The 15,990-nt window shown below is 44.0% G+C and overlaps 2 protein-coding genes across 2 annotated transcripts in view; both read right to left on the bottom strand.

The window, feature by feature from the left end:
• epb41l3b (erythrocyte membrane protein band 4.1-like 3b) overlaps positions 1-6,502 on the bottom strand; it is a 45,354-nt gene extending 38,852 nt beyond the window's left edge. Inside the window, exon 1 of the mRNA XM_034613289.1 lies at positions 6,326-6,502. The gene's annotated coding sequence lies outside the window, so the exon portion shown is untranslated. The remainder of the gene's footprint in view (positions 1-6,325) is intronic.
• Positions 6,503-9,082: 2,580 nt separating this feature from the next.
• LOC117778679 (transmembrane protein 200C) lies at positions 9,083-14,125 on the bottom strand. The gene is made up of 2 exons (XM_034614423.1): positions 13,986-14,125; positions 9,083-11,293 (listed from the first exon to the last, which is right to left on the bottom strand). The coding sequence occupies exon 2, from the start codon at positions 11,258-11,260 to the stop codon at positions 9,716-9,718; it is 1,545 nt and encodes a 514-aa protein (XP_034470314.1). The 5' UTR covers positions 11,261-11,293; positions 13,986-14,125; the 3' UTR covers positions 9,083-9,715.
• Between the last annotated feature and the right edge of the window lie 1,865 nt (positions 14,126-15,990).

The following is a 15,990-nucleotide window of genomic DNA, read 5'->3' as shown; positions in this document are numbered from 1 at the left end:
TTTGATCGCTTCTGTACAACGATGACACCATGGTGGAAAACCCCCTGATGAGACCCCTTTTACAAGCTTTCTGCCAAAAGCTTCAGGATCATAGAGTTTTGGTTGAAGACGGCTAAATGTGAGTGTGTGATGTGTATGCTGTAAACGTTAATAAATCAAAACACTTCCTATTATAAGCGGGCCGAGTTTCAATTCCTTTAAAATCAATTCTAAGAAGAGTTATCATGTCGATTGGAAAAGTGTGACTGTGCCACGGAACACAACACACACACACTTTGTGCTGGCATACTACGTACAGGGAATTGAATTTTGACATAACGTTCTGTTTGTCCTTGTTAGTTAATATAATACTGTACGTTGAGCATTTCAGCCCTATTAAGAAAAATGCTTCATGTCAGAGGAAGTCATTTTTATATCTGTGTTTCGCAAGTGGAAGGTTTAGATGAAATGGAAAAACAGATTATTGATGCTTTAAGAGGAAATATCAGGCCCAAACTTCTACAGCGTCTCTGAGTTTCTCTCTCTGTTCGTTTAGTGACATGCAGGTGAGTGAGAGTTCAGATCTATGACTCCTCAGAGGAACAGCCCTGCGTCGGCAGAATGACTAAAACCACACGAGACAGACATGTGATCTCTGGACTCCACTTCGCTTATGTGGCTGCTTAACTCTTCACTTTTTTCTGCTGCGTACAGACACTTACTTCCTGTGCAGCTCCTCTGCTCCCAAGCCTCGACCTTGAACTCCATTAACCCTGAGTCCACTGCGTTCACTCGCATTTTTAACAAGAATCAACACAACCAGGGAACAACCAGCACCATTTCCACCATCTTATTATTATATGATTTGATTTAAAGCTTGAGATACATTCATCAGATCTTCTGCTTGCATAGCAATTAGGTGAATAAACTTAAATAAAACTGAAGTCATTCAAAAATAATGATATGCAAACAGACGCTTTCTCTCTAATCTTAATTGTGTATGAAAATGTGTATTTGCAGAGTGGACCTCATTACAGAAATCCAAACTCTGGAGTACTGAGGTCAGAACAAGCAAGCTGCCACTTCATTAATACATAATTACACTGGAGCATGCTCCTTTCAATACAAAGTAAATCAGCTACGTGATTCAACTTAAGAAAATCAAGTCCTGACGTACATTCCCTGCCATCCCTGTGGTCTGGGAGGAAATAATTGCTGGTCTAAGTTTCTATTTTGCTTTCAAACACAGAGTCTTGGTAGTGAGGGCATTTCCTTGGGCCCTGTTACAAAGAATAATGAGTATATAGTCATTTATAGTTAGCACATTTTGAAAGGCCAACACACAAATAAAGACACAAAATAGTGAATAATTCGGACACGCCGGATTATTCACATTAGTCGCAAAGCATTGAACAAATGACTTAAAAGGAGAAAAATAAATTCCACAGGAGTTGAGTTGCCTGTTGCTTTTTCCAGGCATCAAGTCGGCTGCATAATATCCTTTTAAAAACAAGAATAACTGTGAGCGATGGCTAAAGACAAAGATATCTATTGACAAATGTACTTTATATCAGACTGGATAGAGAGCTTGCATTGACTGGATACAGGTTCTAAAAATATGAATAACCTGCAAAGTAACCACAAGAAGGCAGAGGTTTCAATCTCTACCAGTTGGGTCTTATTAAGTGTGCAGGTTTATTTTTTAATGAATTGGGACCATTTCTGTTTTGTACTTCACCTCTGACAGACCAAAGCTACTATTCCCCCCCGCTGTCCCATCGGCTATCTACTCAGCTGTAAATACCCTCGCTCCCAAATGGCTGCAGGCCAGCGAGCATACACGCTTGATTCTGATTCTGACACCCCAAACTGGGCCGAATCTCCAAAATCAACAGCCCACGCTGAGCGCTACCTCGTCACATCACATCTCCTGTTGGACAAGTCGGTGTTTCCCACTCTGGCTCCCTTTTATGTGAAGCCAAGGGTGCAAAGATTAACGTGAAAAGAAAATTTGAGGAAAAATGGCGAGGGACACTCCTTTCTCGTTTTGTATTATAATTTTTTGCTTGCAGGGACCACATCTTATCTTGAGGAATCATAAATGCAGCCTGTATTTCTAACCTTTGGAAAGCGATGGGGTAATGATTGTGCCCTTCAAGTGATTGCCGACAAGGACAAGGACATGTGGCTGAAAAGAAAAAAAGAATCACTCTTCCCTTTTAGAGCTTTCTATGGATATCGATATTTCAGCTAAGGGGAGGGTGATTAAAAATAGCCTCGCGTCCAGGCAGCCGTGTATATGAAGTGGTAGAGATGAGGTAGTGATATTGCTTAATTGATTTTGGCAGCATAGTTAAAAAGATATTGGATCATATCTCTTTTCTTTTTACATCAACAGGACACAGATACATTCAATCAGCTTCTCTGTTTTCATCTGCATCTTTAATTTGATTCTCTAAACCTAAAATAAAACACAGGAGACTAAAATGTAGTTTGCTGTGCGAGCTTCACATCTTCTGTGTTTAGTTGATTCAGTAACACTGAAGCTGTGAGGGGGAGTTTGGATAAACTAAATCAGTGTCTGAATATTTTGGCAGCAAACAAAAGTTCCTGCACAGTAACACATTTGAACAGGGACGTCAAACGGAATCCCAGTTTGGAGACTTAGCCCCGACTCTCCACTATAAATACCCCTGTGACTGTCAAGGTGCCGTCCCAGGAGCCGCAGCTTTATAAGGCAAAGACGGCTCCACTCCGCTCCCAAGTGATCAGGCATCACTGGGGGAGATAACAGGACTCCCAACAAGCTTATCTCTTCCACTCAGCAAGATTGAGTCATACGTGTTATCTCCTGCTGCTCCGAGAGAGACTCTGGTGATCAGCGGCACTGAGCTCACGTGTGGAGCTCGGCTCACTTCAGCTGACTGTGAACTACTGAGGAGGCAGCTCAAGGCAAAACATGAAAAAAACATCTGTGTAGACTGAAGCTCTTAGTGTTACAGGAAAAATATGAACTGAGTGGGAAGCCACTGTGAATGGAGTCCGACACATTCAAGAGCAAAAATGATCTATAGGGCTTTAACTCTCGAATATTATCCTGAAAAAATAATCTTTGTTTTATTATCATGAACTGTTTAGCTTAGAAAATTGCAAAACAAATATTTACAAGTTAAAATGATCTATGGAAATTTTCACATTTGAGAAGCTGAATCCAGCTAAATTTGAAATGATCAGTTTTCAAAACTGTTTAACTTAAATTATCTCTATTCAATCAAACAATCTAATAAAAAATGGTTAGGGGTTAGGGTAAAACAACACATTTGAATATGTTAATTTGAGAAAAGAAACGACAGATTAATCAATAAATGCAGTCGAAATGTTCTGTTTGCCAATTAGTGCAACATAATGCAAAATTATATGATGCATTCTAATAAACTAATGCATGTGATTTAATTACAAAAATAAAAGACAAAAATTACTTATATTTTGTTTTGCCATTTACTGTTAAAAAGCCGACATTATTAGCTGGGGGAGGTTCTATAAAGGCTCCAGCATCTTTTGTACTGTGGGAGGTTGTGGGTGCAATGAAATAACTCATCCCAGTGTCTCTTAACCTTTGCAAGTCTTATCAGTAAATTGTGATAATGGCAGAGATGTGCAGACTATTTCTTTTAACCTTTAATCCCTTATTCCTGTCCCACTCTCACACACAAGGCGCCTCCACATCCTTCATTTTGCCTCACACAGCATCAAAGAGCAGAAAGGTAATGTAATGTGTTCTCCTGCAGCGCGGCACCCGTGATATTGATCGTAGCAGTTGATTTGAATTCCCGGGATGAATAGGAGATAGTGTTTATCACTGGTAATATCAAATGGGGGGGAAAAAGTCGTAGATGTTGTGAGAGGGAGAAGCGACAGAAATTAGATTTAATCTTGCGTCATCTTGTACGAGGAATGCAAAAACAATCCTGGCCACTTTCTCGGAGGAGCTTGTTTTCTCTTTCTGAGCAAAGGTCACAGGGGTCACACATTACGACCTCTAACGCAGGACGCCCAAAGGTCCTTTTCAGCGATTTTGACCTCAACCGCTTCTTCGAATCCACACCTGATGAAACAAACAATTTTTCGGACACACTCTGCATTCCTCCCGGAGTCAGAGTTTGGAAACTCCCCACTGGCTTTCCCATAATTACAACCCTCCTGTGCTCCAGCGGCCTGGCTTGGAAAAACCAGGCAAGAAACATGGTCACCCACAAAATTTAAATACACTTTCCCATGTTGGGGTTGGTATCACGTGATTTATTGTCGACTGGCTGCTCTGTAAGTGCAACTTTCCATTTTGAATTTTGTAGCCACGGGATTATGACATTTTGAGGAGTGTAGCTGCCAGTGTACGGGCTGTGAGACCCCGTCTGGGAAACCTCTCCTTTGAAAATAATAGAGTTTCCTGAATGGAATTCCACTTTTAAGCGCTCTTCCTCAGGCAGGTTCTTACTATAAGTGACAGGATCAGAATGAAACCAGACCTTTTTTCAGACAAATCTAAAACAGTTTTGGTTTGGTGTGTTTTCTTCTTAGTACAAAAAGTCTATAAAAACATTGCTGCTCAGCCCCAAACAGCCGGCAGACACAGTGAGGAACAAGCTGGTGGACATAGTGAAGCATTCAGCAGCTTAAGTCCCAAAATTGAAACCAAAAACAGAGCAAAAAGAGACAGAATATTGGACTTAAATTCACCACATGGCTGAAAACACAACTCCAAATGAAAGACAATGCTGAGCCATAAAGGCTGACTGTTAAATAAACTTGATATATCAATGCTGTTTTCAAATCTGTGTGTTTTAAGATCGCTTATTCAAGGTTCAAGATTTGAAGTGAAGATTTAATTTGCAGGGGGAAAGCAAACGTTTGATTTAAAGCGGCTTAAGTTTGCGGCTCTGTCAGAGTTTTGACTAAACTGCAAAAGAAATTCAAGTTATTTCTGCGAATCCACAACCTTTGGTTCCAACTGTCAGTGCAGACAACTGCAAATTACATAAGACACTTATGGGATGACATAACACCACCTCCCCTGCAGACATGGTACGACCCACATTGTGTCCATTTCACATATGAGGGTCTGAAAGCAGAACCCCCCCCCCCCCCCCCCGGCTCAGGAATGCTTCATTAATGGACTCTGTCCAGTTAAAAGCTGCAGGACTGTACATGTCACCAACAGCCAATGAACATGACAAGTCCCCCAGACTTTGCCCGGCCTTATCTCCCCCGCTCCTGTACGTTCACCTTCATCTTTCAACCTCATAAACCCGGTAAAGCTACTGAACTGTGTGAACGGCCATTAAAAGCAATGATCCGTCTTAAAAGCACATGTCCAAAACACTAAATATTAAAAAAGACTTAATCACACACAAAGTGGACCTTTAGGATATTAGAGAATTGACCAAGCAGTGAAGTGTTTAAGTATCTCTACTGGTCTGAGTCTAAAGTCCATGGCAGATAATTTCAGAGTAATACTACAAAGAGCTCTTCCTTCTTTGATTCATTCTCTATTTTGGGGAGTGCCTAAGCGGAAACACATGCTGTGAGCACTTCCCATTTCCGAACAGCCCGCCTGTGCCCAACAGACTTTGGATCAGGTGTGTGTGTGACTCTGTGCATGTGTGTGTCTGTGTGTCTGTGTGTGTGTGTATGTGTGTGCTTGCTCAGCAGTCATGTCAAAGAACTGAGTTAAGAAACAGCCAAAGAAAAATGCTGATCTGGAGACATGTCAGCGTGACCGAACCCAATCAGCACGTTCAAAGGCCTTCAGACCAAAGTCTTATTGAGAAACTGTCAGTCAATTTAATATGTGGTGAACTTAAAAACAACAAATATCTTTTATAAAAGCTCCAGCTTGTTATACATTTGAAAAATAATAAGGCAAACTCAAGAGCTGTGATCACTTTATCAACCCTTAAAGGCCTTTTGTTTTGTTGCAGCTTTAATTAGAGAAACTCAAAGTTATACTTCATTTACCGTGTGTGAACTTTACTTCCCCCACTTGTGTGAATGAAAGCTTGTACTCACCAGTTCATATTTCAAGTCACCAGGGAACCAGCAGGTCACAGTGGGAACCGGTGGTTGCAACAGAAAGAGAAATTATCATTATTATTATTAAACACATAAAAAAATATTGTAAGTGAGAATCAAACATCTGCCAGATGTTCAAATAACTTAACTGGACGGATCTAACTCTGCAGAACCCACTTTATTCCCAGTTTAGAGTCCCAGTATAAACGTGCAGTGGGTTTGAACGCGGCTGAGCGCTTAACAAACCGACTGTCACGAACACCACACCACACCGTACCTGGGTCTTGTGAGCGGGGACAGGGGGGGTCCGAGAGCCGGCTGAGAGCTGCGGGTCACCGGGGAGCTGGATCCCGACGCGGGGCTCGTCCGGGTGGAAAAGGAGCGGACACCTGTGGGAGGCTCTTCTGTCCGAGACCCGCGGGAGGAGAAGCACGGCGTTGACTCCGCCCCTCCCGCCTCCGGAACGGCGCTCATCGTGCTCAGAAACGGGCGCGCCCACGACAACAACAGTCAACTATCTATGGATCAGCGCCTCCTGGTGGCAGCTCACGGGAAGAGCAGTACATTTATCTCATGTCACATGACCACTAGAGGGCCACGTTAGATGTTCCTGTGATCTGTCTGAAAACTGATGAATTATGTCGATGAAAGATTGTTTGTTTTTGTTTAAAACAACTATTATTATTAGCATTTTTATTATTAGTAACATTGTTATTGTTATTGTTGCTAGCTGGAGCTGCTATCATAAATAACATCCTTACAGCTATTTATATTACTATAAATACTATACTTTCTCATGTTTTGTTTTATAACAATAGTGATGATGATGATGATGATGATGATGATGATGGTGATGACGATTCTTCTTCTTTTCCTTCCTCTTCTCATTATTATTCTTTTTATTCACAATCTTGTCCTTTATTCTAGTTATTTAACCCTTAAATATGTCACAACTGTTCCTAGTCTCTCTCTCTCTCTCTCTCTCTCTCTCTCTCTCTCTCTCTCTCTCGCTCACCCATTTTGATCCGCTCACCTCGACTGGTGGAGGCAGATGTCCGCCAACATTGAGATTTCTTCTAGTTAAAAGTTTTTTTCCTCCACATTCGCCAAAGTGTTTGCTCGCTGTGGGAACTGTTGGGTTTCTCTATAATTTGTTAGGCCTCAGCTTTACTATGTAAAGTGCCTTTGGGCTATACAACAATATTTAATTTAATTGATTTGGGGAAATCAATGTGAAAAGGGACTTAATAAGTTTTAAGATCCTTCACATGCTGTTAACAAATGTTTACAACAGTCCAGGAGTGCACATCCCCACCAAGGCCCAACAGTTCCCTTATGAAACCACATCTAAATTCACTAGATCCAGGTTTTTATTTGAATCTGCACCAAATTGCACAAACTCATAAATATCAGTCCTCAAGAAATACCTGTGGTTTTCCACCAAGATCCATGAATTATTCTCTGAGAAATCAACAACAAGGTTGAAAAACAAATGAATCTTGCAATGTTAAGGAAAGTGAAAAAAAAAGACTGGATCTGCACCTTGATCTGGATCCACACTAAAATGTAATGAGTTCTTTCTTGGGTCATGTTCCCTCCCTTCCACAAAATGTCATGGAAGTAGGACAGTATAGTAGTTTTTGTTAGAATCCTGCTAACTAACAAACAAGCAAACAAAAATATAACTTTGTTGGTGGAGATAATCGCACTCAAATAAGAACTGCATCTGTATAACCTCAGTAAAAGTATGTAGCTACTGAAAAGATATATAATATTTAATTTAATACTGAAACTAAACTCTGAATGTATCAAAAGTAAAGCTCTTCACTCTGCAGCAGAATGACCCTCATTTTATACTTTATATTATTTTAGTCTTGGGTTATATTTATTGATGTATAAACAGCTTTTTAATGTTGTAGATTGTCAATGTGAAGCTAATTTCAGCTACGTACAAGTTGCTCTACTGAGCTGAAACTAATGTGTGCAGTGTAATGCTACAGAACTGTGATAATAAATCTCACCTTCATGAAGGTCACGATGGTAAGTTTTGATTAAATTTGCTCAGGGGCGGCATTGATTCAATTTTATGATCATTTTGGAGGCTGGAGTTGGATTTTATTACACTGACATGTGTTTGTAGTAATTTGTTAATCCAATTTATATCAGTGGGAGAAATGTAAATAACAGAAAAAACCACTTTGCAATATTGAATATAACTCACGCAGCTGTTAAATAAACACAAAGTAAAAATAGAAAAGGAGTAAAAATTGCAATAATACTGCATGAAAAGATGCATTAAATGGAAAAACTCAAACAAAGTACAGTTAAATATACCTATAGTTACATTCCACTTCATTTTTCATAGCCACGCTCAAAATCTCTCGAGGATCCTCGATGGTTCAGGGAACACATTCAGATGACGACTCTTCGAGATAGAAAGTTATATAGCAAATTTTGAGATATAAAGTGATGTAAGACAGTTTGGAAAAATAGGTTAAAGGACTCATTGTATAGCATTGATGATGAGTATGAAAATGATGTGAATGATATGCTACAACCTGTGGGAACATTTTGAAGGATGTGTTTGATTCCCGCACCAACATTAAAACATTAAATTAGCACATATCTCTTTACTGGAGTTAAAGACACTTGTAACAATGTGAGCGAAGCTGCAATAAGGTTGTTCAAGAAGCTCCTGGAGACCTTGTAAAACCCCTTTCTATTGTGTTTCCCTTTAATTCATCACCTTTCTGAATCAGCAGATAATACCCACCGCTAATTATTTCCCTTTTTAATGGTAAAGCCCGTTAATTAAATACTGTAGCAAAGGTGACTGGTCTCAGTTGAGTTAGCACAGATAATGCAACATCAATACCACTGCAGTCTTTCCCAGTAGAGCTGCTGAGGAGCAGGAAAACAAAATCTATATCTCTGGCTTGGCCACACGCTTAATCACGCACACGTAGCTTCTTTGAGGCTGTTTCATCGCCACATTTAATCTCATCTCACACAAGGACACCTTTCAGAGCAGACAGGAGGTGTTACAGTCAAGTTTATTCAACCATGAACGTCTCATATAAACATGTGTGCACATAATAGGGAAGACCTCGTCCTCAAGGTCCCGATCCTAAACCAAACGTCTACCTGAGATTCAATTCAGTTCACTTATTCATGTGATATTACCACAACGATGTAGAGAAATAAATCTAGGCTATGTTTTTTGTAGTTTCCTGTGGAGCGTGTCCATGCCGCAGTACAACAGGTCGCACAGAAGGTCCCAGTGACAGTTTTTGGCAATTCTACAAGCTACAAGGTTTGCCTAGTGTTTTACAAAAGAAGAGTTCAAACTCGTCGGATATTCTTCTTTTCTAAATCTTTTACTAAATCTTCTTACAAGTCTTTAGTATTGCTCTTGCTACATTGCAAAAAATAGAAACTTTACATCTGAATATTGTAAGTTGTGGATGTGGTGTTTGTAAAGATCCTTGCTCTTGAGTGTTCATGGCTATGTTTCAATAGTCCTTATAGCTGCTTACTCTCCACGTTTCCTCTCCCCTGGAATGGCCCCGGCTTCGCGTCAGCAATCCGAGATGAGGCAACGAAGCAAAGAACGAGACATCGAAGAGTTTTGAGAGGCTCATCAGCGAAAGAAAGAAAAAAGAGATGTCTAGTATTCTGCAGAGGTGCTGGGTGTCACCAGGTCGTCCTCTCCCTGAGCGTCTTCCTCCGCCACCGCTGCTGCTACAACTGAGTCCGCTGCTACTTCCTGTTCAATGGCCACTAGAGAGGTGTCTGTGTCGGGGGCTTCGAAGGACTCGCCCCCCAGATCAGTCAGTTTGATGTAGCCCTTACTGTTGGAGCGCTCCAGGCGAGGGCAGCTGAAGCGCCTGCCTCGGTCGCCTTGACTACACACAGACACAGACATGCTGCAGCGTCGCACAGACCTGGGCTGATCTGTGAGGGAGTTGAGCGACAGCCGTGACCCCATCGCCCTGGCAACAGGCGATGGGGGAAACAGCTGTGTCCACTGTGGTTGCGGCGCCCCCTGCTGGTCCGCGGTGTCTGTGGCTATGTCCTCGTGGCCGTGACGGGGTGGGGGATGATCTGCGGTCGACGCGTCCTTCTCCTCTCTGCCGGCCTGGTAAGTGTGGCTGCTGCTGGCCTGTCCCTCCCCGCTAATGCTTCCAGCAGCGGCCTCGATGACGACCCCTTCCCCTGAGGGCCCCCCCGCCTCCGCCCTCTCCGACTCCTCCACCTCACAGTTGTTCAGTTTGATCACAGGGAGGGTGAAAGCGTTCACAGAGGAGGTGACGATGGAGGTGGTCTCCCACTGTCGGGGCTGTGGCGCCTGCTTGCTGCTATTGCTGTAGTCTTTGTAGATGCTGTAGACAGTTTCTGTGAAGGTCTGGACGTCTCTGGACCAGCTACGAGGCCTGCTGGCCAAAGACTGGCGTCTGAACACCTCCTCGCCTCCCAACTCCCCCTGTAAACCAAGTCCAGTGGAGGGCCAGGAGCTGCGAGTGAGCATCCCACTGGAAGGTAAGGAGCCCGACGGGGCCTCGGCGCTCCTCGACTGAGTGTAGTTCACCAAGCCGTTGAGAGGGGCGTACTCCTTCGACCGTATACTGTGCAGATCTATCACCGTGGAGTAGATATCCCTCAGGTTGATGACTTTGGTTTTCTTGTCGCGGTTTTCATGGAGGACTGCATTGGCGCAGATGAAGAGGAAAATGCCGATTCCCATCACCAGCGGGCCAAAGACTTTCAGATTGTCAGAGTACAGGTGATTATTCAGGAAGTCACAGAGGAAGTTACAGTGAGGGGAGGGGTCGGCGGCGCTGCGGTTAGCATGGCTCTGGTTCAGGACGGAGGGAGACTTATCATGGGTGAGGTTTGAGACAACAACTGGACTCTTGGAGAAGCTCATCCTGTTGCTGTGGTACGCTCCCATTCTGCGTCGCTCCTGGTACTCCTGCTGGTTCTGACTGGGCCAGTAGCCCAGTACAGCCATAGAAATCCCCACCATGAGAACCATAACTCCAACGGCAGCCACCAAACCGGCCGGGGAGCACAGATTAAGCTTCCCCTTCACCACCACCACATCGTTCTTCTTCTTTTTCGGTTTCCGCTTCCGCTTGTTTTCCGCTCGGTTTTTGGAGCGGAGGGAATCTTGGCGCCGGTTCATGCGCAGCAGGCCGCCCGTGGCGATCATGGTGGCGATGGGACAGCAGGCTTGTCACTCAACCTGGCAGGACACAGAGCGTTAAGCATTAATGATATACATGGCAGGCAGAAAGAGAAGGCATATAGAAACAGCTGCAGAGTAAATGTTGATTTGACTAAGAGGTTACACATGTAATCCAGATCTATTATACATTCAAGCAGGCAAAGCTGGCAACTAACCCTTAGGGACCACAGAGCCCCCAGGTTCCCTCGGTGACAAGTACGCTGCTGCATTATGATTAATTTCAAACTTGCTAAATGATATTCAACACTGAAACACAGTAATGTCAATGTTAAGGTGTCGAAATCAAGTTTTTACATATTCTAGTTATTTATTATAGTTGTGAATCAAACAACACCCACACACAGTCCTGATAAAGCTTTATGAACGTCGAATGTAAATACAAAAAGAGGATTACTGTTCTTTTTGCTTTTATGATGCAATGTTTAGGAATATTAGTTTGTTTCTGAGGCAAAATGAGTTGGACAAAATATGTGAGGACTTAATGGGGGGGCCCAATGGCTCATTTCTGCCCCAGGATCCACTCAAAGGGTAAACCCAGCCCTGTAACTGAGATTATCCCACAGGTAGAGCAAACACTGCTTCTTTGCACAAATCCAGCTAAAGGCAGATGCAATATTAGTCATCAGCTGGACACTAAACCAACAGACAACATCCATCGGCTGCTGCAGAATCTATAAATACAACGATGTCAGTGGAACACAGACAAATCGCCAAGTTGACAGCTGAGAACAAGGACGGTTATTTATCTATATTCTGCTGGTGCTATATCAGATTATGAAAATGTAATGTGTCCAGACAGGAGGCCAGCGGGCATGTATCTCTCCACCTCGCCCCTCGCTTCCTTTAACTCTCCTTCCTCCCCCACTGCCTCCCTTCTCTCCCACCAACCTCCAACACTCTCCCTCCACCCGAATCCACCTCACCATCACCCAGCGTCGCCATGCTTCAAGATGACAGCGTCCCTGCACATCATGAAGACCCACATGAACCACTGGCCACTTGTTTACACACCAACCTTGTCCTCTGCAGTGGAGGGATGTTTGCATTTGTTTCTGCTTTTCTGATTGTGCAGCACAGACCGGTTAGTGCTGCATGACGGGAGAAGCTGTGGTCCAAAGGGCAATGAGAGCCACCAACACTCATCATGATTACAGCCGCTGGTGATGAGCCCTCGGCCACATGTGGTGAATCATAATCAAAGGATAAAGCTGATTAATTAGACATCAGACTGCAGCATTGATTGAAACCAGGTATTTAATTTGACTAATCACGCCTAACTGTGTGTAACTTAGGGCTCAGGTTCATGAATAACTTATTCCACAAATTCCTGTCAGGGCAGCAATTAATAAGACCTTTCCAGAGGCTGCTGTGGATGTTGCTCTCAGCCCAAAGTAATGATGGCGGAGGCCTCTGAAATCCCTTTATGGTCCAAGTTATTACGCGCAGCTCCCACGGAAGGCAGAGCACGTTGGCTGTGTGCACCTGAGCCTCGGCAAACAACGCGCCGGTGCTCAGCTGCTGTTTATAGCGACGCTCTCTGTATATCACATCCAATAACCACTCGAATGCCTCCCGGGTGAGCGCAAGTCAACCTGCGCTAAAACTGACAGCGCGTAGGCGGACCTCTCTCTCTCTCTCTCTCTCCACGTTCGGGAGGAGAGGAAGCCGCGGTGGCGTGGACCAGCAGTGGGTGTGGACATGTCGGCTTGTGTCTCTGTCTGCGGTGCCGAGCAGGAAGCCGCCAACTCCTCGGGTTCTGGGGAGCAGGGGACGGGGATGGTGATGGAGATGGAGAGGGAGAGGAGGGATGGAGGATGGAGATGGAGAGGAGGGATGGAGGATGGATGGATTTAAAACGCGGGGGCGCAGGCATTTTTTCGCGCAATGTTGCATGAGTAATCGAGTGTTGACATTACAGCCCATCTGTTTCACTTCTGCTTGGGAAAACGCAAACACACGAAGCCGCCGTGTGGAGCTGCGGGAAGGTGTCCTGAAAATGTCCAGAGCCCCGGCGGCGCGCGTCCCCCTCACACAAAGCCGTATTCTCTGCGCGCACCGGGCGCCAGACGGATGACAAACATCCACACCTCTGCCCCGGCCTGACGAAGCCCATGCTTTCTTATTCTCTCACACTACAACTCAGAGCTGTGTGGTAATAAATGACAGGGCCTGTGTAAACCAATAATGCACCTCGCCAATGATTTGCATCCTTGGAAAAACGAGAATCTGTAGACGCAACATGCAGCCATAAAAAGTTTAGCCTGCGTTTTTTTAAAATAGGCATGTTCTTAAATTCACTGCAATCTTGACTTCATGTCCCCTGGAGATTAAACAGATGAGACGTCTGGTGTGTTTGACGAATAGAAACATCTCAAGTAAATTGCAGCCTCATTTTTCAGCTCGGGGATAAAAAAGTACTCGAGTGCGTAACGCGTCAAGTCCTTCCTGGCATCCAAACGCTTATCGATCTATTCGAGGTATAAAAATACTACACAAATACTCTCCACTTCCCATAGCTCGTTTTTTATACTTCGACCCAGCCTGCATGTTCGGAGTCTGTGAGGAATCAGCTGCACAAAAGAAGCACAGGGAGCTGGAGGAGAAAAGGGCGCAGGAGGAGCTGATGTCTGACACGACAGAATGAGATAAAGAGCAATAACGAAAAAACGCACGTGAGCGCGTCTCTTACCAGAAATTGCGGTGTTTTTTTGTCAGTCGAGCATCTTCAAAAAGGCGCACTCCCCTTCGCTCAGCCCCGCATGTCGTGGTGCGCCACTTTGGTGCCACTGCTGGAAGTGCGGTTTCCAGTTGAACGCGGATTCATAACAGACCGGCAGGGGCGGGCCAACTGCATTTCCATTGGTGCTGCTGATTATTGGGCAACGAGAAAAAAATAAATAACCGAGGGCTGCTCAGGACATTTATCATTTTCTATGTTATACTCCGAACATCTTCTTTCCTGTGAGGACGTAAAACAAATCAGGAACAGGGCTGTTATTGCACTTGACTGTTTATGTAGTCTTTTTTTTACAAGATCCTGGGAGTCTTCATGGCAGCAATGACAAATGGCAAAGAACAAGCTGCTCATTTTTACTCCACATACCTGTGATAAACAGTTTGAAAATACAATGCATGAAAAAAATTGCACACAGGGAAGGTGAAGTCAGAGAATCCATCATCTCTTGCATCATGCCCCTTCCTCCCCCTGTATCTCTCCCCTGGGCTACATTCTTATAATTGCTGGTATGCTGCATCCGCATGTTTAACAAAATGAAATATGACGGAGTCCAGATGTGTTCCAGTGATGTGGGACTGGAGACTGAGGCAGCGGCTCTTGCACTGGGCAGGAGGGGAGCGTGAATAACAAAAGCTCGGAGCTGATGCTCCAGAGAGTTGACTGCGAATTTATGACCCAGAAATGTGTTTTGTTTATGGCATAAATTAGTGGAAGGGAACAGAGAAAACTCCAGTGTGCCTGGATGCTGCAGTCAGAGTCAAAGTACACACGGACAGGGGGAAATAATCCAAGGGGGTTGTGGCGTAAAGCTGTCTTTTAATCCATGGTGTCGTGGAGGTCTGGAGGTCTGGAGCAGCTTTCAGTATAGCTCTGTGCAATATAGGAAGATAGAGTGACACACAACAGATGTTTCTGAGCTCCTGACAGAGGCTTATGATGTCTTAGGATGCTGTTACTGCGAAGTAATGCTCCCGAAATATGCTTTAGCAAGATAACCGAGGGAGAAAGACAGCAGCCATTGCCCCAGCATCACTGACTCAGATGTATCTTAAAAGTCTGTGTAGAGAAAAAACAAGAATGTCATGATAATGCTCAACTTGAGAATTGGCCTGACGTTGGAGAGTCGCTGTCGTTCCTGCAAGAGCCCAGATAGGAGCTTCACCAGCCTGCACGAGTGCTCTCATGGCCTTATCTCTCTTGTTTAAAGTAGCTAGAAGCAGCTCAGAGCCGGGAATATAATATATCATGTGTTTTATCCTCATGTTCATATGTGTGGAAATAAACTCTGAAACCACACTCACATCACCATCCGAGTATCATTAATCCACGACTATCTCTCACTCCCCCTTCAACAGCTCTTGATTCCAATCAGCAATCAGTCTGAGAACACACACTCACTCACATCCACGTCGACGCTACACTCACACACTTCCTCTGCCTTTCAAACAAAGTCTGCCTTCTGCTTATCTACGGATCTCAAATGGATCTCTGGCGACAGTGGCTAATGTGCCGCGGTGCCAAAGGCCTGCCAGCACCCGTCCTGCTTGATTAATGAAATCATATTAAAGGAGGATAAATTCATTAGTCTTTTCACAATGTAGGGCTGCATTCAGGTTATTGGTTGTGTTTTCCATGACCTACAGCTGAAAGAGGAATAACTTTACCTCATGTGCTTCGTAGTGTGTTATCAAGGTATCCGCAGGTAATTAAACTGCACCCACGACATGTTGATGGATTGCAGGTTTCGGTGGGTTTTCACTGTCACAGAGAAAAAGAACAAAGGAATATGACAAAGAGGAGGCAGGAGAAAGGAAGGCGTGTATTATGCCACTCTCTCCTAATACTGCAGGTTTCATCTTGGGGAGAGGTATTCCCATCTATTCTGCAGCAGTAATTCAACAACTCAATTTATTCCATAGTGATTACATCCTGTCTGCTACACACAGTTCTATTCTAG

The sequence above is a fragment of the Hippoglossus hippoglossus genome, chromosome 17, assembly GCF_009819705.1.
Source record: "Hippoglossus hippoglossus isolate fHipHip1 chromosome 17, fHipHip1.pri, whole genome shotgun sequence".
NCBI classification, from domain to species: Eukaryota; Metazoa; Chordata; class Actinopteri; order Pleuronectiformes; family Pleuronectidae; genus Hippoglossus; species Hippoglossus hippoglossus.
Note: the sequence above shows the minus strand (reverse complement) of the source record. Positions and strands in the feature narration are given on the sequence as shown.